This window comes from Ambystoma mexicanum, chromosome 6p, assembly GCF_040938575.1.
Source record: "Ambystoma mexicanum isolate Mex_15411 chromosome 6p, UKY_AmexF1_1, whole genome shotgun sequence".
Classification (NCBI taxonomy): Eukaryota; Metazoa; Chordata; class Amphibia; order Caudata; family Ambystomatidae; genus Ambystoma; species Ambystoma mexicanum.
The window spans coordinates 1,007,001,855-1,007,026,842 of NC_090935.1; the positions used below are offsets into that span (position 1 = coordinate 1,007,001,855).

Sequence of the window (24,988 nt, forward strand, 5' to 3'; positions counted from 1 at the left end):
TGCGTCTTTTAAAAAAAAAGAAAATAATTCAACGCCATTTGCTCTTATTTCTTGAGCTCCACACTCTTCGCAACCTTTTAATTTTCCCCATCTCCAGTTGTCGCCTGCCTCCCACACTCTCCTCTCCCCACCACCTCCTGAGTTTTTCTGCCCCTGAAATACTCCTTTCTCTCTCGGCTTCTAGATCACCTCTAACGTCTGCTCGCTACTACTCTTTCCGGTACTCCGAACACCCACAACCCTGCTCGTACTGGGCATCCATTTATACACCTCAGACCTTCCCTGGCACCAGTCACACATTAAGCATATGTACCTGTGAGGTATTCCATCTGTGTGTAGGTTCGTTTAACATATATTCAGAATCTATTCAGGTGTTTCTAATGTGGCATTGTGGACTGTATGTTTCATGTGGTTGAAGGCTTCAATAAGTCTGTTCAGCATTTGTTAGTGCATTGATGCTTTGCGAGGGACTGCACCACTCTGGTGGTTCTTTCAGTGTATTCTCAGGGGAGGTCTACTGCTAGATGAGCAGGTTGACTGTCTCGTGGTCGAAATTGTATTTCTGCCTCCAGGGTAAAATGGTTTGTGTAGAAGGGTTTTGGTTTGCCAACTCCATAATTATATCCCAATTAGTACCGGGACATGTCTTAAAGCAGTGGTGCACAACACAGGGCCCGCGGGCCAGATGCGGCCCTTCAGGACATTATTCATGGCCTTACAAGTCACTAAGAGTTTGCAGTGTTGCCTGGCCTACTGTACATTTTCTGTCTCTGCATCCTGATACTTTCAGTTGTACTTCGATTTAAATCTATACTAAAAATGAACCAAACAGGTCATGCCAATACAAGGCAGCGATCACACAGGTTACAGTTAAAAAAATAAAGTGAAAAAAGAACACCTCAAAACCTTTTTATTTTTTTAATTATTTTTTTTTCTTCCATCAAATTCGCTCACGGACACCCTTACCACCCGCTCACCCCCATACAGTCTGGTCCACTGTATGAGATATTTTTGTGCTACCTTCGGCCCTCCAGCGAAGTCCGCTGTACACCAGTCTTAAAGGGACATTGACTTCTGATTGGCACATCTGGACTAGGTGTAGGATTTGAATGGGCAGGTGACTGGGTACTCTTCATATACTTTCTCGGCATCACAAAGCAGGTAGTGGTCCACTGCCTTCATGGTCCCCTCCCCACACACCCCAGGGTCAGGCAGGGATCAAAAGTGATGTACCTGGGCGCGATCACTTTAGCTATTTGTGAGTGTGCCTCAGGCACTCTTAATTCTCCTTACATCTCTTTTCATAGGAGACTGTGAATCTGATGGCAACCTTACTACCCAAGGTTGTTAAGCTGTCACTTAACACAGAATATTAATCTTTCTGCCTTCTACACTCTTCCTTCTCCATCTAAGAATGTGGACCCTGTGAGGGTTTCCGCCTGCTATGCCTCGTGGATACGGGGCATCTGGGAAGGATGGCAATTTTTGTTGGTTACCCTAGGACCCAAGCCTGCAGGGCGTTACTAAGCATATGTTGTTCTGGTGGATTGACCTCTGTATTTCAGAGTGATATAATCTGGCAGGAAAAGTGCCTGGCTCCCAACAGATGTGTGAAGTTTAGGCTCCCACTGCCATACAGAGGGATATCACTAGTTTAGCTATGTGTGATTTTATGCACATGTTCGGGAAGAATCATTGGTTTCATTGAATCTGCTCTTGACGTCCTTTTTGATAATGTAGAGCACCAGATTGAGGCAGTACGTGGCCCGTGATTAATCTATTTATCACTGTCCGTCCTACATTGGTAGTGATGCATTGGCATGTTCGGCTGGGAGATGGAGTTGTGGGAAGCAGAATAGGGCATCACTTTTTAAACCGAATCCCTGGTGTTATGCTTGCACAAATGGAATATGATCCTCCAGGCAATCTGCAAAGAAAAATGTAGACCTTTTGGCCCATAATCTGTTTGTAGAATATCTGGTTTGTGATATCTCCTGGAATACAATTTTTTTAAACCTATGGTTTTCCAGTTGTCAAATAGCCCTACTCCCCCAATTTTTCTAAGACGTGGTTAATTTATCTAATGGCAGCCCTAGTTCATAGGGACAGAGTGCTGGATGTTGATCAGGAAACAATTGACCATGCATTGATGCACAGTTTCCACTGGCCACTTGCTAATGATGCCCCTGGCGAGTAGGAAAGTGTGCACTTAGAGCTCAAAACCCGCGGGGTGTGGGGAGGGGGACATTGCATTTTATGCCTGGCTAGTAGCTTGCAACTTGATTTATTTGTGTACCCCTAAATTGGGAATACATATTGTTTAATTCCAGTAATATCACTGGGTATCCTTTAAGGTGACTGGTTTCTTGAACTTTGCTCCTCCAACCTCTGCAGTGGCCCTTTCTCATACAACCTTCTCAACCTAAGGTTCTCTAATCTCTTGTATGATTAAGCGTGAATTTTAGTAACATATGGGGCAGGGTACATTAAATGGTTAGCTACTGCACTATTAATGGAATGAAAACTAAAATTAATTCCTCAATCACTCCTGGACAGTTGATTAACTGGTGCTGTTTTTATTTTCAGTTGTATTGAATGAAACGCTGAATTATACTGGGTTTGTAATGCTTCTGCAAGTTTGTCTTAATACTGTGCATTTCTTTTCTAGGAAAATGATGCTCTTATGATTGACGGGACGAATGACATCAGGATTATTGGAGCCATCACAATAGTGGTTTTGCTGGGTATATCTGTCGCTGGAATGGAATGGGAATCAAAAGTATGGACTTTGTTTCAAATTCCCTTGTAGCCAAATAAGGATGTTATCTCTCTAAAATGTAAAATACTTCCGCACATCTTGCAGTTCTGCTTTGTTAAATTAACATTTTTGAGAGGGAGCTGCTCATGCCATGCTTTTAGAACTGTTGCAATGTATTGAATTCTTTTTCAATTTACAACAAATTATTTCTTTTTGTTTACTTTTTATTCCATTATTCGCAAATCCAAAAATATTTGGTGTGGCCAAAATGTTTGACCAGGATCGACTGCAAGCTGTAGTCTTAAACGGTCATCTGCTGAGAATTGTAACCTACACCAGTCTTTTTTTGGTATAATTTACAGAATATGCAGTGGTGTGGGATTCTGGCAATTGCTGCAGAATAGGTTGCGTTCATTATGGTGTTAGTAACCAGTTGCAGCTCTTCAGTAAACCAGGATCCTATAAACCATGCACTGGTCCATGTGATTAAAGGTTCGATTAAAAAGCTACTCTACAGGTCAGTAAAAAGGTTGTCCAGAATGAAACATAACTGGTTTGAATCCAGAGTACACGAAACGTATAACCCAGGATATGCAAATCAGTTTCCATGTATGTTGCCCGGATCATAACCGAACTGCAACCCATGCCCCTTAAGTATGCAAACGCACTGTGTTCTATAATTACCTAGTTAACCCCACAAATATTTAATGTAATGGAAGTAGCGTAATCCAGGTGCCCTTCTGAGCGACAACAATGATCACTGTTCCATTAATTTCCTAACCTGGTTAGATGTGAGTCTGCATCTGTTTGTTGCCAAAGTTGAGTTTGGGATGTCCTTGAAGACTGAGGCTAAGTATTGTGCAGAAGCTCTGCCTCGATGTTTGCGAGGAAGACCCTCTGCATCTGGAAACATCCGATGTCTCAAGTGAACTGAGGTGGCCAAGGCTGTTTACGTGTTCAAAAGTCAAGTTGGCATGCTTTATCACACCTGAAAGTTGTAGATCAAGGCAATCCCCAATAATTTCACAAAGTGCGCATTTGCTTAGAGTACAGTTGTGCTGGAGGGTGAATAGCTCACTGTGTTAATGCTCAATTGACAGTGTGAACCCTCAGTCACTTTTAACTTCCTCTGTAGAGTTCAATGACTTGAGTACCAACAGATTGGGTAATAACTCGTCTATTAATTTGTTCCCAATCCCCTTTTGCTATGTTTAGATCACCTTATGGTGAGGCCATTGTGGATGAATATATGAATTAATCCTGTTTAGATCTTACCTGCCCCTCTTGGAGTACAGATGACTTGACTATACACGCTGGAATTCAGAAACATTAGTGTTGATAACTATGTCCCAGTATCAAAGGAAGAGCTAGTTGTATGCCCATAATGAAGATTGTTCTTTGCAGCAGAGCGTTGACTAATGTGTGAGCTTCCTGTTAAATGGCCAGTTATTCATTCTAAGCTAGTGAATAGCTCATATATAAAGATAGCTGCACCTAAAGTAGATAATTCCAACACATTATTCCACAGCCTCGGATCACTCGTATCCCGTTATTCAATTGCTGTGTGAGCAAGAAGGGTCCTGGAAACGTCTCACAGGCTTCAAATAATAGTTCTGCTGAAAATATTCCCGGAAGAGGTGGTTCTCACAATACATCTACATGTCCATATTGTGTCCCTTCTGGCACCCCTGCTCAAGCGAATGATTCTATTATATCTGAGGAGAGAGTGGTCGGTATTGGGCTTTGTGCAATGCCTGCTTGGAAAGATTCCTCTTTACTGCACCTTTTCTTCCATTTCTGTGGACTCACAAACTTTTTGCTCTTTTGTATCTGACTTGTACTTTTTACTGTGCAGTGAAGCCTTAAGCTTCACTACAGTCTTTTGTTCATCTCTTATGGGGAAACGGACATGTCCTTCAGTTGTCAGAACTGGGAAAGACTTCTCCTTAGTCTAGTTACTTTGTTAGTACTTCTAGTAACTTATCACTTGTGGTAACATTTTATCATTGTACAATTCAGTACAATGGGGCACACTTTTTGTTTTGCCCTATATTAACACTCTGAGGTTTTTTTCATTACTCTAGGTGTGCTAAATGGACAAGCTGGTGACAGCAGTTATTATTTATTTTCTTTGTTTCATATCGTTTTAGCCTTACCGTGTTTGGCTACTAACTGTGGCTAGTGGTCAAACATGGCCATGCCACAAGATTCTTCAGTTGTCCTTTGGCCATCTTGTCTTTTTTAAACTTCTTCCTGGCCTTTGAAGCCAGGAAAATCCTAACATGGACTTCCAGAGCCCGGGAAAGCAGAATCATGTGTCTGGCTACAGGAGGGCTATGTAGGTTTACTGCCAGGAAGTGAGCTGGCACTGTCTGGTCCTAATCCACATTGAGTGGAATTAAGGAGTTTTTCTGGCAGTGGTCTTGGTTGTACCACTGCTGCAGGGTCTGTGTGGGCCAGATCTGTCATTGGTTAGTGGGAGCTGAAGCTCGTACCTGGCTTTTAGGATAAGCAGAGGATCACTGCACCCACTGTGGAGAGATCCTGGAAGAAACTGAAGGAGCCAAGATTCCTGTCCAGCTACAAGACTTGTGAGGAGACCGTGGACCCGTTAGAAGGAGCTGCTGACCTGCTACATCCCTGTTCTGTGGAAATCTCCAGCAATTCTGCGAAGGAGTTGCTATCCTTGGAGTGTAGGGAACATCCATTCTCAATGTCGGCTTGGAGTTCTACGAAGAAGTCTTCGGAAGGGCCCCAGGACCGCCGTCTGGCCGACCAGCTTTGAGTTTGGGCTACCGTGCTGCAGACGTCGCTGTTCTGACCTAATCACCCTCTTTTATAGACAATTTACTTTAATCTAAGCTGTATCCTAACACATTTCTACAAAGTCAGTATTAACACCTACTCTTACGTCCTGTCTCCTTTCCTCCATACTCTATGGGCGTCCCCTCCAAGGGACGGGAGATGGAACCTTTTTCACCAGAAAAAACCTTCCCCCCCCCCCTTCAAATCTAGAGGCGTGCTTGGCGCGGCCCAGTGAGCATGCGCTTACCTGAGTCAGCCCTCTGGCGCCACACCTCAGTCCCCCTTTTCCATGTCGACTGGAACGGGCCGAATTCACCAGCGCTCCTGGGTTTGGCTTCGGCCATGTAATTCCACGCGCGGATACTACTTTGTCTTTTTTGTCTTGTCTATCATTCAGGTACTCGGTCCTCTGGCGTCCCGCTCCTCCCCGGCACATGTCAACTTCTACAGGGTTCAGCAGGTGTCCATCCTGCAACAGGCTCTTCCCAACTTCAGACCCCCACGCCCTATGCCTACGTTGCCTTGGCCCAGAGCACGGTTGGCAATCCTATTCGGCGTGTGACTCTTTCCTCGAAGCCACTGAAGAACAGGCTAGCCAGAGGTCTTCTCCAGAGGATCTCAAGAACTTTGTGAAGCATCGAAACAGGCCCAAGGTGGGGCCGATATTTTCCAGCGTGCACCACAAGGGAGACTCTTTCCCAGGGACTCTCCCATGTGGGAGGGACCGGCCAGGTCCTTCTACTGGCACATGCACCTAGGCTGTTGCAGCTACAGGCCTTCGGGTTGAGGGATCCTCGGATCCTCCTGGGCACAGTGTTGAGGGACCAGAAGGTTCTTTTACTGCGTCTACACCCGAGGGGCTCTGCCCTTTTACCGGCACCATGGCTGAGGGGGCCACGCCCTAATACTGGCAATACATCTGAGGGGGCGCCTAAACGCAGCTATACCGACCCCCCGGGTCGAGGGTGTCGCACCTACCGTGCCGAGGAGCAGGATAGGTCTCGTGATCCACAAGCATGAGTCTTGGACAAGGCTGGGCCCAGCGGGCTGAGCACCACGGCGCAGGCATGTGGCAAGCAGCTCAACAAAATGGCCACCGCGCCAGAAAGAGGCAACCGTCTGACACCTTTCCAGGAATTCGGGGAAGAAAGAGTGTCAAGGTGGGACTGGCCTCAACCAGGTATGTGGCCTATAGTCTACGCCATTCTCAGCCAGGGCCTTCCACAAACGTCTTGCTGGCCTGGCAGAGTACCTGGGCCTCTCCCAACCCGAGGATCGAGCAGCCGGCAGAGGGGTTCTGGCTGAAGTCCTCATGCAATGCTGCTCTGGCAACAGTGTGATTCCACTGCAAACCGATCTCTCCCTGGCCAAGAAGGGTTGACTCAAGCCCCACTCGTCCCAGCCGGTCAATCGACACCTGGATGCCAAGTACAGGCAGATGGCGGGGGATAAACTCTTGCACTTGACCCATCCTCAGCCACACTCCTCGGTGATCGCTCCAGCACCACTATACTCCAAGCCTCAGTCGTCCTCGGCCTCCTGCTCTGCGGCGCTGCTAGGCAAGGAGGAGAAGATCTTGGAGGTGTAAGGCAAGAAAATCTACTCCAACGCATCCTTGCCCCATCAGGCCAACGCAGATGCCATGCTGGCTGCTGCACACCAAAGATTATGTGGGAAATATCGTTCTTCCTCCCGGAACTCCCCACCCAGTGCCAATCACGCTTTAGGGCAGGGCTAGCTGAAGCCAAGCTGGTGGCGCATGACCTCATTGAATTCATAGTTGCCCATATTGATACCTCAGGCCGCAACATCTGCATTGCCACGGACATGAGAAGAACAGCCTGGCTCCGGGCAACAAAATTCAACCCGGATGTCCAGGAGCGCATTCTAGATCTTCCGTTCGAGGGCGGTGTGGGGAACTCTTCCATTCCTCTATTGACGAGGAGCTGGACAAAAAGAAAAACAGCTCACAAACGGCAGTCTTTATCCATTCTTACAAAGACCATGCCCAAATCATACACCCAATCTCCGCAGCGCCCCGAAAAAGGGTTGTACATCCGGAGGGTTCTTCGGCTTCCAGGAACGCAGATCCAGGCAGCCGGACCACTTGCCGCCTCAGAACCGGCGCAAACGACAAAAAGGGTTTGGGGAGGGAGGGGAGTAAGGGCTTTTTCCAGTCCGCCTTTTCAGCGTCAGCCTCTGAGGGAAAGACGGCATGACATGCTCCTTCGGGTCCACATGTCTCCGTTGGTGCCGGCCTTCCTATCCCAGCCTTTCCTCCCTCCTCCCCTCCCCTCCCACAAGTTGGGACAGCAACTCTTTTGGCAGAGATCCGGTCACTCGTGGAGAGCCAGGCAGTGGAGAAAGTTCCAGCCTCCCAGCGAGGCTTTGGCTTTTACTCCAGGATTTTCGCCATTCAGAAGAACCACCAGGAGGGCCCTGAGAGTTGTGCTGGACCTTTCCACCCTCAACCTCTCCCTGCAAAAATTCAAGATAGTTACGCCAGCTTTTATTGCGGAGACATTGGACAAAGGAGACTGGATGTGCTCCCTGGACCTGAAGGACGCGTGCCTACACGTCCCGATATGGCAGCCCCATCGTTCTTTCCTACGGTTAAGGATCATGGGCTACCATTTTCAATACTAAGTCCTTCCATTTGGCCTCAACTCGGCCCCCAGGGTCTTTACCAGACTAATGTACGCAGTGGCAGCCCTCCTCCGAGCGTGGGGCCTCCACATCTACCCATACCTTGATGACTGGTTCGTCAGGGCTACATCTCCGGAAGCAGTTCTCCACTCGCAGTTCCCCACTCTTCTCATGCCCTTATGAACACGCTGCATGATCTGGGCTTCTCTCTCGACCTCAAGAAGACACAGCTGCAGCCTATGCAGACTCTGACATTCCAGGGACTCAATTGGGACACATGCTCCGAGAAGAGCTTCCCGTCGGAAAACAAAATCTCGTCCATCAAGAGGGCCAATGCCCACTTCCCCAGCAGAGAGGGGACCTCGGCATGCTGGTACCAACATCTCCTCGGTCTAGTGGCAGCGGTCCTATTAGCCATGCCGCACACGAGACGAAGGATGAGAAGGATTCAGCTGTACTTCGCGGCCTCAAGGAATCGGGAGCGGGGCTCGCAATCCGAGATCATCTCCGTTCCTCCATTTCTCCACCCAGACCTAACGTGGTGGTCCATGGACTGCAACCTTCGGACGGGCAGGCCTTTCGGCCGCCCTCTCCACAGGCCACTATCACCAGACTCCTTGCTCGAGGGCTGGGGACCCACCCTGGATGATCTTTTGGTCCACGGCACCTGGACTCGACAGGAGCAGGAAAACCACATCGATTGGCTGGAGCTGAAAGCCATCTGGCTAGCGCTCGGAGCATTCCTACCACTTCTCAAGGGCAAGGTTGTTCTCATCCAGACAAACTCGACCAGCATGTACTATGTCAACAAGCAGGGAGGCACCAGATCCCCTCCTCTGTGCAGACTGGCGATCAGCATTTGGGAATGGGCCCTGGAAAATGACTTTTACCTCTCGGCCGTCCACCTCCCAGGGGACTCCAACCTGGAAGCGGACAAGCTCAGCAGGCTGGGAGCGGGCAATTATGAGTGGCAGCTAAACTACCTCGTTATTCAGGAAATCTTCAACAGGTGGTGTCACCCCCACATGGTTATCTTTGCCACCTGGCACAACAAGAAGTGTCCTCAGTTCGCATCCTGGCAAGGGCAGGGCCCCGGCTCTCTGGGCGACGCATTTCACCTCCAGTGTGCCGGCATGAAAGCCTACGCCTTTCCACCCACTCCTCTGATCCACAGGGTAATTTGCAAGATCAAGGAGTCTCACGACTGCTTCCTCATCATTCTGATAGCTCCATGGTGGCCGGCCAGGCCATGGTTTTCAGAACTACTCAGCCTCTCGGAGGTGCCCCGATGCACCTTCCGACTGGCCCAGCACATGTTCTGGCACAGCAGGGGGGCAGTGTCATCCACCCTGTGCCAGGGAAACTAGCCCCCCCAGTGTGGTACCTGAGCAGGTAACGCTTCGGCACCTTAGCCTCTCACAGGCCGATCTGGAGATCATGCAGGGGGCCAGGAGCAAAGCCAAGATGGGGGAGCCTTTTAGAAACAGTCCTTTGCAACATGTGTAAATTCTAGTTGGGCATTGTTTGGTCGGGTTCCTCAACCAATCCTTTTTTGCTCAGTTTTGTGTGCTGTAATTTCCCAATGTATACGCCTCCTCTTTTATTCACCTAAATAAAAAGCTGAATGAGTTTCCTTTGATAAATAAATATGTCTCTGTCACACTTTTTCCTTTCAACCCAACCCCTTGTTTGCGTGTCCTGGGAAAATTCACCTGCCTTAAACTACATCTATCTTATTTTCTGAACATCCCTGCCTCCTAGAAAAAGCTTATTCAGACATGCTCGTTCTTTGTGTATCCAAGCTACTAATTGTTTTTCTTTTGTGTATACATTCACATTTGTTTTACTGTATGTGATCAATCTGTTGGAATCTGAGTTGTTTTCAATAAACATATCCAGAGACATATTTGTCCCTTCAGGGGACTTTTTCGTCTCTAGATCGACATTTTCAAATGTAGAGGTACTCAAAACATTAAAACAATACATTGTTACAATACAATAATTAAAAAGGTCTGCTGTCTTCATCTCCTAGGCGCATCCATAGCAGACAAGGGCAACTTTTATCAGGGATCCCTGTTCTCTGAAAAATCGAAATACAGACAAGTTATTCGGGTCAAGCAAGGAGGTCAAGTTTCTTTCTTGCCTAAATTCATTCTCCTTGCTTCTAACAAATTGTTTTCTAGGTTTTTCTAGCTTTTTTCAAGCCCATTTAACTCCCAGGCTTTCCATAACTCGTTGGTGCATAAATACAACTACTTATCAACCCTATGATACTTGGGGTTTATACCTTGCTGCATGTGCTTCCCGCTCAGCTGTAAATTCTTCCAGTTATGCTGTAACTTCTCCATTGTCTGTCTTCGCCATCTTTCTTCCAATTGCGTTGGACCATGGCCTTTTCATCTGTGCTTTGTGTTCATCCTGTTGAGACAAATGAAACGTTTTGCTGCGCATTATCTCCTCCTTACCCCACTACGCTTAATCTAGTCTACCCCCGTTTTTCTAGACTATGGCACCATTTCTTACTATGTGACTTATTTTAACATAAGACACATCGTTTGCCTTCCTTAACATTTTTACACACTCGCCAAGTCCTACCCCCTTTGGCATCCTAACAAAAAAAATTACCCACCTTCAATTTGCCTTCGATGTCCTGCGTTGTTTGAAGTGCCCATGTTTGCATTTATATACTACTCTATTCACCTGATTGCAACTATCTTGGGAAGAAATGGCTACATAGTTGAAGACACTGTCTTCAATTATCTACCTTTTTTTGTGTTACTCACCTGGGTCCTCTTACTCTTAATAATCAATAGTGTGTCCACACTCTTGTAGTGTGAACCAGTACTTGCCTTTTTTTCCTTTTCTCCCTACTTGAGGCCATGCAGACATTCCTCCTATGTTCACGCAAGTTCCATGATTTTCATCTGTAACATAAACCAACATTGTTACAGACACAAAAATGTATCTTACTCACCCTTGTATTTACTTGTAAAATTGGCTCTCTGCACAATATTCTTTGTCTGGTAACCCAATTTTGGTCAGCCATACCCCTTTTCTGGTTCGCTATTACACCCTGATGCTGTTTTATTGCTCTGCACAATTTTATTCAATGTTGGCCTGTAACCCTCGTTGATGCTGGGGTTTTTATTTTTATTTTAGATTTTGCTTATTTTATGTTCCCGGTTTAATTCCTTATCCATTGATTTATCCAATAATTTCTTCATTTTTCTTTCATTCAATCCTAATGACGTCAATTTTTTAAACTGAGCTCTTCACTGTTTAAGGTAAATTTTATTTTTATCTTTTCCTAATTCTTTTTCTGGACTCATGTCAAAAGGCCCAAAGTCTACCGAACGGTTTTGACACTCTCTAATCTTTAATTTATACTGGGTGCTGCTACATCATTGTTATTGTGTGTGAACAAGCGGCGAGGACGCCGCGAAATGCGTCGCTCCGTGTTGTTTTCCTTTTTTAAACTTTTGCCAAAAATAAAACTGGATATTATGAAGAGCTGTGTTGATTGGTTTCTGAATTACGGTGGAATCACAAGCTGGCGTGCATTTTGTGAGGAGTGCAAATCCCCTTTCAGGAATCTGCGAATGGTTTCTTGGTTATTGGAAATATATATATATTTCTGAGGCTTGTGGAATCTGCTTAGATCACATGCTGTGCATAGGCCGACATCTAGTGGAAGCTGCGGAGTATTAGTTTGTTTTTCGAAACTCGAAAATGGGCGTCGACACAGGCGTGCCAGTAATACTATCCCTAGTGTGACGTCCACTGTACCCAAGATCCCTCACGCGTCTAAGATCCTCAGATTGTTTTTTTCTGCCATACTGGTCGGAAGCATCTTGCGGAGGCCCCTGGCCTTAGCCATACTTTTGCTAATTATTGAAGTTTAAAATTATTAACATCCTTCCCCACCCCAACGTCGACCCTCGACGACGGCTGGAGAAGACATCGACCGTCGGCTGCTGCACGACGGATCTGGGCCTCGGAAGGCCGCTGGCCTCGGCCCGGGCCTAGTAGGCCGCTGGCCTCGGCCCTGCAAGTAGGGAGAGTGGGGGGTGGTACATACTCTTCACTCTTGGTATATAGGTACACCTTATATATTTCCTACACTTACCAGCCCGCTGCCTCAAGGTGCGTATGGAGGGTACCCCTTTCCAATTCTGCCCCAAGTGCAACCGCAAATACCCTTGGGTCGACAGGCACACCACGTGCAATCTCTGCTTGCCGAGGGACCACCCCGAAGCGAACTGCAGAGCTTGTAGTAGGTTTAAGCCTAAGACACTTAAGGACCGTTCGACAAAGCGTTGGGCCCACCACGCCAGGCAGGCGGCCATGGCAGCGGAGGGCGCCTTCAGCGATGGCAGCGACGCCGTACTTTCGGACGGCGAGGGCATTACGGCGTCGAAAGACTGCCGAGCGCAGGTCCCCGACCTCGGAAGGTTGTCCGGCAGGGCGGCTATGGGGAAGACCCCCGGCGACGCAAGCGCTACACACCCTACACACACTAAGCACACTAAGTCCAACCGAACCTCGACGACGTCGACTTCTCGGAAAGAGGCACAGATAGAACGGTCCGACTCGGTGTCCTCTGGGCGCTCTCGATCGAGATCGCCGCATGACGCACGGCAATCATCCACTCTTGCCAAGAGTGCCTCGCTCCCTAGATTAACGGAAGTTCGATCGTCGGAAGACGAAGACGATTTCCACCCCCAGGCCGCGCTCCAGGAGACCGAGGCCGCAGTTAACACTAGCGAGGCCCCACGCTCGAAACACACAGATACCTCTCCCGACCCTCGACGCCAGGCGTCGAAAGTCTCTGGTGCCTCCAAGGGGCAGGGAAAACATTTTTCCACGCACGGAGAGGGGGGGAAACAGCGGAAAGCACAGCCTTCCACTCCTGTAAGACCATCCTTCCACCCTAAGCAGACGGACGAACACAAATCTACTGGGACATCAACATCCAGCAAGGGTACCCTTGATAAGTCCTCTAAGTTGCCCACTAAAGTCATACCCTGTTCCAAAGAATGGTCCAGTGAAGACATAGACAGGGTCATGTCAAGGATGTCTTCCTTAGCTGATTTTTATGACAAAAACCCAGAACATTTCCTTTCGTATGACCCTCAAGGGGCCACACCCTCAGGCTCCTCTGATCCTATCCCCCTAAGTAAAAAGGCCCGGTTCGAAAGACCTGAACCCTTAGAGGTGCAGCATTATTCTACTCCATACTCTACTCCACACCCCAGATACCAAGGACAGCCTTTCCCTGAAGGGGACCAGGAGTTTGAAATTATGGAGGAACAAACCGGGACTGAATACTATGCGGATGATGAGGACCTGGAGGAGGTAGAAGATGAGCAGGAAATTTACAGAGTAGATTCCCCGGTAGAGAGCGAAGCCCCAGTTACCGACTCGCCAGTTGATAACCAGCCCCTCCTTAATGAAGTTCTCGCTCGCGCAGCAGAACATTTTCACATCGACACCCACGGTGTACAGGAGGAAAGGGACTTCGCAGAAGAGTTGGTGGGAGAGAGGAGGCCGGTCGCTCAGACCATCCCTATCCTTAAATCTATCCAACGTAGAATAGATCCATCCCTGGTGAATCCTAACCTCACCAGATCCGTCAACCCCAGAGTCGAAAAACTTTTTCGGGCAGCCCAGTCTGACCCTCTTTATATAAGAGGACATCTTAAACCAGACTCCCTAGTGGTTACCAACACTCGGAAGAGGGCTGGGACACCCTTATCGGCGTCAGAAGCTCCTCCCGACAAGGAGAGCAAAAAACTGTACGGGTTTGGCAGGAAGGTAGCCTCAACGTCCGCCTACCAAGCAAGGATCGCAAACTCCACCACCCTGTTGGCAAGTTACAACTGCCATCAATGGGAAGAGGTCGCGGCGCTCATAGCCTCTGCTCCTGAACCGGTAAAGGGCCAGTTGGCTCGGATCTCGGCAGAAGGGAGAGCCGTGTCTGGTTGCATATTAAAAGCAACTTTCGACGCCGCGGACAACGCAGGAAGATTGATAGGAGAAGGTACTGTTATCAAGAGACATGCGTGGTTACGGCAGTCGGGGTTCAAAACAGAAACCCAGGCTTCATTAATAGACAAGCCGGTGGAACCCGATCTATTGTTTGGGAAAGCGGTCGAAGACGCACTTAAGAATGCCAAGGACGAATACGAGACTCTCAAATCCCTTGGCCAGCTTACTAACAAACCCCCTAACCAGAGGGGGAACAGTAATTTCCGTCGCCCACGCGGCCAAAATTCACAGAGGCAACTATGCCCAAGGACAGGGTACACAATGGAACAACAACCAGCAGTCTACCCAAGGTTACGGCAGGGGTAACGAGAGAGGTCGTGGAAGAGGCAGAGGCAGCCCCAACAAGGGAGGTGGCACGCCTCCACCAAAGCAGTGACGCTCAGTTCAGGGTCCCTTCTCACGCAAACCCAGTAGGGGGACGCATTTCCAACTTCACCCAGGCTTGGGAAGGGATCACCTCAGACAGATGGGTGCTGTCAACAGTGTCCACAGGATATTGTATAGAATTACTGCAGCGTCCCCGGAACCACCCTCCACGACAAAGAATACACTCCTTAGAACATCAGAAGATCCTTCTCGAGGAGATCGCCATTCTGCTAGAAAAGGACGCGATAGAACTCGTCCCAGGACACCAGGTAAACAAGGGTATCTATTCAACTTACTTCCTTGTGCCAAAGAAAGATTTGACAATGCGCCCAGTATTGGACTTACGGCCTGCCAACAAGTATGTCAAGCCCCAAAAATTCCGTATGACCACACTACAAGAGGTAATCCCCCTCCTAAAAAAGGGGGATTACATGGCAACCTTGGATATGAAAGATGCTTATTTTCATATTTCCATGCTCCCAGCGCACAGAAAATACTTGCGCTTCAAGGTGGACAGTCGCCACTACTAATTCAAGGTACTGCCCTTCGGGATAGCTTCAGCACCAAGGGTATTCACCAAGGTACTGGCGGTGGCAGCTGCACACCTACGCAGGGAGGCAATCCCAGTGTACCCTTATCTGGACGACTGGCTCATAACTGGGGAAACCCCAGGAATTTGCAGGTCAAACATTCAGAGGACTATCGACCTCCTCCACGAATTAGGCTTCTCTATCAACGAGAAGAAGTCAAGTCTGGTGCCAAGCACCTCAAAACAGTTCCTAGGAGCAATCCTAGATACTCAGAAAGGGTTGACCTTCCCTTCGGAAGAGAGGATTCGGAATATACTACTGCAAATTCCACATTATCAGTCAGGTCAACAAATAACGGCACGCAAAGCAATGCGGTTACTGGGCATGATGGCGTCATGCATTTACCTGGTCCCCCACGCGCGTCTGAGCATGCGTCCCATGCAGGAATGGTTGGCGAAACAGTGGTCTCAGGCAAGTGGTCAGTGGGACGATCTAGTGGTCGTTTCGCCAACACTCGTACAGAGCTTACACTGGTGGACAAGAGAGAATCTCGCAAGGGGAAAACCCTTTTACGATCCAGAAGTACAGGCAGTGGTGACTACAGATGCATGCCTGACTGGGTGGGGAGCTCACCACCTCCACCACACAGCTCAGGGTCTCTGGTCTCACTCAGTAGCCAAGAACCACATCAATCTGCTAGAGCTTCTGGCAGTATTCCGAGCGCTTCGGGCGTTCGAGCCCCATCTGCTAAACTTGTCGGTGCAGATCCGGACGGACAGCACCACAGCCATGTTCTATCTGAACAAACAAGGAGGGACTCGTTCGCCAAATCTGTCCAAGCTTACCCAGAAAATCTGGATATGGGCACTCAGATGGAACATCTTCCTGTCATCACAACATGTTCCAGGGGAGCTCAATTCCCTAGCGGATGCCCGAAGCAGAGACTCCCTCCCAATAGAACACGAATGGGTCCTTCACAGAGATATCGTAGAAGATCTCTTCTCTCAGTGGGGTTTCCCCACTATAGACCTATTCGCCACAAGCGAAAACAAACAATGCCCAGGATTTGCATCCAGGTTCCCCCAGCCAGACTCCCAAGGGAACGCCCTGTGGATGAACTGGTCAGGGATGTTTGCGTACGCTTTTCCACCAACTCCTCATCAGGAAGGTGGTGTACAAGATGAACAAGGAATCGATGACGCTCATCCTAGTTGCTCCCATGTGGGCGAGACAACCATGGTTTCCACACCTGCGCAGGATGGCGGTGTGCAATCCCATCAAACTCCCAGCCTGGTACAATCTACTGTCCCAGCAACAAGGTCAAACAGTGCACCAGGAACCCAACTCAATGAACCTGGCAGCATGGCTCCTGAGGTCATAGAGTTTGGCCATCTCAATTTACCACAGAGGTGTATGGACATCCTAAAAGAGTCCAGAAAACCAAACACAAGGCACTGTTACTTTGACAAGTGGAAGACATTCGTTATTTGGTGCCAGAATAATCAAATCAACCAAGTTGATTGCACTCCTTCCAACGTTGTAACATACATGCTCCACCTGCTGGACGCAGGTTTGGTTTTTAACTCTCTGAAAGTACACCTGGCAGCCCTCTCGGCTTACACCACATCCCATAACAAAGTATCGTGGTGGAAAGTACCAGTAGTTAAAGCCTTCATGGAAGGAGTAAAGAGACTTCACCCTCCTATTTCGAACCCACCGCCAGGATGGGACCTCAATGTGGTGCTAGCTAAGCTCATTGGCCCCCCTTTCGAACCCATGCATAAAAGTAGTCTCAAACACCTGACTTATAAAACGGCCTTCTTAGTAGCCATTACCTCTATAAGAAGGGTCAGTGAAATTCAGGCTCTGTCAGTGCAGGATCCTTTCTTTACTATCCACAAAGACAAACTGGTTTTACGCACACACCCTAGGTTCTCACCTAAATTTATATCTAAGTTCCATGTAAACCAGTCCATCAAGCTTCCGGCTTTCTTCCAGAACCCGCAAAGCTCAGCTGAGGTGAAACTACACACCCTTGATGTGCGTAGGGCGGTCCTCTACTATGTAAATAAAACCAGACCGCTAAGGAAAACAGATCAACTGTTTGTCTCCGTAGCTACAGGCAGAGAAGGGGATCGCGTCTCTAAAGGCGCGATCTCGAAGTGGATTATCAACTGTATACAGCTGTGTTACACTCTTTCTGAAAAAACTCTGCCTTTTACGCCAAGGGCCCATTCTACTAGAGGCATTGGGGCCACTCTGGCTTTTATTGCAAATGTTCCCCTCGGCACCATTTGTAAAGCAGCTACTTGGAGCTCTATTCACACTTTTACTCAGCATTACTGCATTGACTCTCATTCCAAGACAGATACTCAAGTGGGACAAGCGGTTCTAAGACACCTGTTTGCTCATGACCCTTCTCACATCCCACCTCCTTCTGGTACTGCTTGCTAATCTATGCACAGCATGTGATCTAAGCAGATTCCACAAGTCTCAGAAGGGATACATTACTCACCGTAATCGTATTTCTGATGCTTGTATCTGCTTAGATTCACATGCGACCCACCCTTCCTCCCCTCCGAGAGAAGGCGCATGATTGCTTGTAGTCTTACCTTCCTGTCTATCTGCTTGGATTATCTGTACTCGCGCTACTCATCATGCTTCCTCATGTCAGAAAAAATACAATCTGAGGATCTTAGACGCGTGAGGGATCTTGGGTACAGTGGACGTCACACTAGGGATAGTATTACTGGCACGCCTGTGTCGACGCCCATTTTCGAGTTTCGAAAAACAAACTGTAATACTCCGCAGCTTCCACTAGATGTCGGCCTATGCACAGCATGTGAATCTAAGCAGATACAAGCATCAGAAATACGATTACGGTGAGTAATGTATCCCATATATTTATTTCTGAGGCTTGTGGAATCTGCTTAGATCACATGCTGTGCATAGGCCGACATCTAGTGGAAGCTGCAGAGTATTAGTTTGTTTTTCAAAGCTCGAAAATGGGCGTCGACATAGGGCGTGCCAGTAATACTATCCCTAGTGTGATGTCCACTCTACCCATGATCCCTCACGTGTGTAGGACCCTCGGATTGTTTTTTTCCGCCATACTTGTTGGAAACATTGTTGCAGAGTTCCCTGGCTTTTTGCCATTTGTTAATAACTTCTCTAAAAATCCCTGTTCTTCCATCACGCCAGGCAGCTCGAGGCCATGGAAGCGGTGGGATCCTTCAGTGATGGCAGCAACGCCGCCGTTTCGGATGGCGAGAGCACAGGGATGTCGAAAGACACCCAAGCGGTAGTCCCCGACCCCAGAGGATTGTCTGGCGGGGCAGCTATGGGGAACACACCCGGCGGCACGAGCGCTACCCATACTACTACACCTAAAAACACTAACCCCAGTCGAGATTTGACATACGTGTCAAGTGCTCGAAAGAAGGAGGCACGTAGAGAGTGGTCCACAGTCGTTGTCCTCTGGGCGTTCCAGGTCAAGATCACCTCACGACACAATGCAACCGTCCAGTTGCCAAGAGTGCCTTGCTCCCAAAAGTCACGGAGGTATGGTCGTCGGAAGACTAATCCGACCTCCACCCCCAAGCTGCACGCTTAAGGTCGGCTCCGGCAGCTCATTCCTCATCTGCCTCCGAGTCTAGACATTCTCACTCTAAAGATACAGAAGCTAGCCTACACACCCCCGAATCTCGGCGCCAGGCGTCGAAAGATTCAGAGAAGGCCAGACCATCAGGGAAACACTCCTCCACTCATGGTAAAGGGGACACACAACAGAAGAAGTCGCAAACACAACTTCTGCACCCCAGGTCCACAAGGACAAACCTGGGTCTTCAGATAAAGGTAAATCTAGGACCCCTGTCACCAGGCCTAAAGTTATCCCTCCCATTCTACTGGATATGGGAATAGGAGAGGAACCTCAGCAGGAGGTGGTCATCCCCAGTTCAGGGAATGGAGCTGTGACGACATCGACGGGGTAATGAGAAGAATGTCTTTGGCAAATTTCTATGAAAAAAATCCAGATTATTTTCTGAGCTATCAGAGTACCCCTGACAACTCTACTTCAGGATCCAAAGACCCTCAGCCTCCCAATAAAAGACCTTGTGAGGAAGCTCCAGCTCAGGGCCTGATTTCAGACCCATTCTCTGTTCAACCTTATCACCAGTACGCTGAAGACCCAGACATACAAATGCTGGACGACCAAGCGCGAGTTGATTATTTCGCAGATGACGAGGACCAGGATGAGGAGGAGGAAGACTAGGCAGAGGTCTATAATCTAGACTCACCTGTTTACAAAGAACCACTGGTCACTGACTCATCTGTGGATAATCAGCCTCTTCTGAATTAGGTCTTAGTTAGAGCTTCAGAGCACTTTCACATAGACACTCAAAGGGCTCAGGAAGAGAGGGACTTTGCAGAAGAGATTCTGGGGGATAAGAAACCCATCGCCCAAGCCATACCAATTCTGAAGATCATCCAACACAGAATTGACCCTTCCCTCCTCTCCCCTAATCTCACTAGGGCTGTCAACCCCAGAATTGAAAAATTGTTCAGGGCCGCCCAGTCAGACCCACTTTATATGAGGGGTCAACTTAAGCCTGACTCGTTGGTAGTCACTAACACCAGGAAAAGAGCGGCAACACCTCTATCATCTGAAGCTCCCCCAGACAAGGAGAACAAGAGGATTCATGGGTTAGTAAGGAAAGTGGCCTCCAGCTCCACTTACCAAGCAAGAATCACCAATACCACCACTCTACTGGCAAGCTATAATTTCCACCAGTGGGAGCAGGTAGCTGCCCTCATCCCCTCCGCACCAGAATCACTTAAGGGCCAGTTAGCCCAGATTGCGTCGCAGGGTAGATTGGTGTCCGGGTGCATTCTAAAGACGACCTTTGATGCCGCAGATAATGCAGGCCGGCTCATCGCAGAGAGCACTCAAGAGACACGCTTGGCTCAGACAGTCAGGGTTTAAACCCGAGACCCAGGCTACTCTTATCAACATGCCGGTGGAACCGAATGTCTTGTTTGGCAAAGCAGTAGAGGAGGCACTCAAATCTGCTAAAGATGAATACGATACCCTAAAATCCCTGGGACAATCGACCAACAAACCCACGAACCAGAGAGAAAATAATAATTTTTGTCGCTCACGCGGACAAAATTCCCAGGGGGGTTCCAATTACTCACAGGGGCGGGTACTTCGTGTGGTAACAACCAACAAGGTACCCAAAGTTATGGTAGAGGTAACAAGAGGGGCCGCGGTAGAGGGAGAGGCAGCCCAGGCAGAGGTGGTACGCCTCCCAGCAAACGGTGATGCTCCGCTCAGGGTCCCTTCCCATGCATCCCCAGTAGGGGGGCGCATTTCCAACTTCACTCAAGCATGGGAAAGGGATCACCTTGGACAGATGGGTGCTGTCCGCGGGATACTGCATCGAACTGCTGGAGCGCCCCCGCAACCACCCTCCACGACAAATACACTCACGGGACCACCAAAAGATCCTCCTCGAGGAAATCGTCCATCTTCTCGCAAAGGACGCGATAGAACTCGTCCCGGGCAACCAGGTAAACAAGGGTATTTATTCAGCTTACTTCCTTGTGCCAAAAAGAGATTTGACAATGCGCCCAGTTTTAGACTTACGCCCTGCAAACAAGTATGTCCAGCCCCAAAAGTTTTGCATAACTACGCTCCCAGAGGTAACCCCCCCTCTTAAAAAAGGGAGATTACATGGCAACATTGGACATGAAAGATGCCTATTTTCATGTTCCCAGCGCACAGAAGATTCTTGCGCTTCAAGGTGGACAGTCAGCACTACCAGTTCAAGGTGCTGCCCTTCGGTATAGCCTCAGCTCCAAGGGTATTTACCAAGGTACTGGCGGTGGTGGTGGCACACCTACACAGGGAAGCAATCCCAGTGTACCGTTACCTGGATGACTGGCACATCACGGGGGAAACCCCAGTAATTTGCAGTTCCAACATCCAAAGAACGATTGACCTCCTCTTCGAATTGGGTTTCTCAATCAACGGGAAAAAATCAAGCCTGTGGCAAGCACCTCTAAACAGTTCCTAGGAGCTGTCCTAAACACGCAAGAGGGGTTGACCTTTCCATCAGAGGAAAGAATTCTGAATCTACTACTGCAAATTCCTCAATCAGCCCGGTCGCCAGATAAGGGTGCGCAAAGCGATGTGTTTGCTAGGCATGATGGCGTCATGTATTTACCTGTTCCCCACGCGCGCCTGCGCACGCGACCCATGCAGGAATGGTTGGCGAACAGTGGTCTCAAGCAAGTGGTCTGTGGGATGATCTAGTGGTTGTTTCGCCAACACTAGTACATAGTCTTCACTGGTGGACAAGAGAAAACCTGTCAAAGGGGAAACCCTTTTACAACCCAGAAATACAGGCCGTAGTCACTAGACGCGTCCCTGTCGGGGTGGGGCTCACACCTCCTTCACCACACAGCTCAGGGTCTCTGGTCTCACACAGTGGCCAAGAATCGCATAAATCTGCCAGAGCTTCTGGCAGTCTTCAGAGCGCATCAAGCGTTCTAAGCCTACCTGTTGAACCTGTCAGTGCAGATCTTAACAGACAGCACGATAGCTATGTTTTACATAAACAAACCGGGAGGGATTTAGCTTGCCCAGAAAATTTGGAAATGGGCACTCAGACGGAACATTTACCTGTAATTTCAACATGTTCCAAGGGATCTCAATTCACTAGCGGACGCCTTGAGCAGAGATCCCCACCCGAAAGAACACAAATGGTATCTACACTAAGAGGTCGTAGGAGACCTCTTCTCGCAGTGGGGTTTCCCCACTATAGACCTATTCGCCACAAGCGAAAACGGACAATACCCAGGATTCGCATCCATGTTCCCCCAGCCAGGCTCCAAGGGGAACGCCCTGTGGATGAACTGGTCAGGGATGTTTGCCTATGCTTTTCCACCCACTCCTCTGAGGAAGTTGGTCAACAAGATGCACAGGGAATCGATGACGCTCATCTTAGTTGCTCCCATGTGGGCGAGACAATCGTGGTTCCCACACCTGCGCAGACTGGCAGTGTGCGAATCCATCAAACTCCTGTGCTGGCACAACCTACTATCCCAGCACGGAGGACAAACCGTGCATCCTCAACCCAGCTCGATGAACTTGGCAGCATGGCTCCTGAAGTCATAGAGTTTGGCCATCTCAATCTACCACAGAGATGCATGGATATCCTAAAGGAATCTAGGAAACCAGACACTGTTACTTTGATAAAGGGAAGCGATTCGTTATTTGGTGCCAGAATAAACAGATCAACCCAGTTGATTGTACTCCTTCGAATATTGTCACCTACATGTTCCACCTGCTGGACGCAGGGCTGGTATTTAATTCACTCAAGGTACACCTGGCAGTGTTATCAGCCTACACCATCTTCCATAACAAGGTGTTGTGGTGGAAAGTACCAGTGGTTCAAGCATTCATGGAAGGGGTTAAGGGACTCCACCCTCCAATTTCTAACCCACCACCAGAATGGGACCTTAATGTGGTGCTTGCTAAACTCAACCCCCTTTCCCCCCATTTGAACCCATGCATAAAGCTAGTCTCAAACACCTGACCTATAAGACTGCCTTCTTAGTAGCCATTACATCCATAAGAAGGGTCTGTGAAATTCAGGCTCTGTCAGTGCAGGATCCTTTCTTTACATAAGGATAAATTGGTTCTATGACCAAACCCTAGGTTCTCACCGAAGTTCATTTCAAAATTCCGCGTTAACCAGTCCATTGAGCTACCGCCCTTCCAAGAACCCCAAAGCTCTGCTGAGGTGAAACTACACACTCCAGATGTGCGGAGAGCGGTCCTCTACTTTGTAGACCAGACCAAACCGCTAAGAAAAACAGACCAACTGTTCGTCTCCGTAACTACAGGCAGAGAGGGAGATTGCGTCTCGAAATGGATAGTCAAATGTATCCAGCTGTGTTACTCACTTTCTGAAAGAATTCTGCCTTTTACGCCAAGAGCCCACTCTACTAGAGGCACTGGGGCCACTCTGGCTTTCATTGCAAATGTACCCCTTGACACCATTTGCAAAGCGGCTACATGGAGCTCTATTCACACTTTTACTCGGCACTACTGCATTGACACTCATTCCAAGACAGATACTCAAGTGGGACAAGCTCATGACCCTTCTCACATCCCACCTCCTTTTAACACAGCTCGCTAATCTCTGCACAGCATGTGATCCAAGCAGATTCCACAAGCCTCAGAAGGGATACATTACTCACCGTAATCTTATTTCTGATGCTTGTATCTGCTTAGATTCACATGCGGCCACCCTTCCTCCCCTCTGAGAGAAGGCGCATGGATGCTTGTAGTCTTATGTATCTATCTGCTTGGACAATCCGTACTCGCGCTACTCCTCATGCTACCTCATGTCAGAAAAAATACAATCTGAGGGTCCTACACGTGGGAGGGATCATGGGTACAGTGGAAGTCACAGTAGGGATTGTATTATTGGCACGTCCTATGTCGATGCCCATTTTCGAGTTTCGGAAAACAAACTGTAATACTCTGCAGCTTCCACTAGATGTCGGCCTATGCACAGCATGTGAATCTAAGCAGATACAAGCATCAGAAATACGATTACGGTGAGTAATGTATCCCATATTTATTCAATGAAACCCCTTTGTTAAAGGGGCGTTATGGTTACAAGTAAAACCGGAAAAAAAAACCTAAAATTCGCCATTTATGGTAAGCTAAGCAACCGTAATTGACACCACCACCGTGCACTGCTAAGACTAACACCCAGGACATCAAAGATGACATCACAAATGTCATTGACATCACATATCTTGGCCACTTTTTTTGTTAACTGACATATATAGGCCAGGTGTTTTTGTTCACTGACAGTCAAAATATTAAAATTGAAAAAAGTGCGGTATATCCAGACGTTAACCTTGTAATATGTTCTTTAAGTACTTTCCTTGGGGTTTGGTCTCGGCTCATGGTGCACATACATGGGGAAATGAGCAGGCCTCCAACACACAATTCATTTGTATACATGAAGATAAACTTTAATGTCATTAACATTTTCTGATGATGCTGTTTCTTTCTTCCTTACTTTAGTTTCTCTGTATGTGCCTCTGATTTGTATGCATTGTTTATTCATATCTATTGTTTGTACCAGCACAAGTGTTGTAAGTCTTGAATGGTTAGCTAGTTATCACAGTTTTGAGTAATGTTAAACATGTAATAAGGTAGCATTCATTATTGTACTATCCAAAATTACAAGATTATAAATAGTGTACTTCTATGGTGCATGCTGCAGTCATTGCCTGTAGGTTTCTGTATTAACACTCCAGTACAATGATTTTAGGTGAGTACATTCTTTAATAGATTAAGTACTTCACGATAGGTCTCCCGATCACCCCTGACATATTGTTACCAACAATATAAACACAACTCCTTGTTGGGACTTCATCAACATTTATTTCACATATGTCATCAATGACATTTGTGATGTCATCTTTGATGTCCTTGGAGTAAGTCTTAGCAGTGCACGGTAGTGGCGCGAGTTATGGTTGCTTAGTTTACCATAACTGGCTAATTTCTGGGGTTTTCGGTTTTACTTGTAACCATAACGTCCCTTTTTAACGTTTTTTTTCTGTGAATTTCATGGGTTTTTACCAGTGTGTGTGCTATTTTCCTACAACTTATTAATATCATACTTACTCAATATAGCAATATTTTGTCCAATTTACAAAGTGTCACCATAAAACTCTGCCATTTCCCACCTTCTAGAATCATTTTTAACACTTCTATACACTTTTTGCAACTATTTCAACTAGTTTT

At 47.9% G+C, this 24,988-nt stretch overlaps 1 protein-coding gene across 2 annotated transcripts in view; it reads left to right on the plus strand.

The window, feature by feature from the left end:
* The window catches only part of SLC12A2 (solute carrier family 12 member 2), a 908,845-nt gene that overhangs the window by 181,271 nt on the left and 702,586 nt on the right, over nucleotides 1–24,988 (plus strand). For both annotated transcript variants that reach the window (XM_069625621.1, XM_069625620.1), the window contains exon 6: nucleotides 2,669–2,779. In XM_069625621.1, the coding sequence (XP_069481722.1) occupies nucleotides 2,669–2,779 (111 nt within the window). The remainder of the gene's footprint in view (nucleotides 1–2,668; nucleotides 2,780–24,988) is intronic.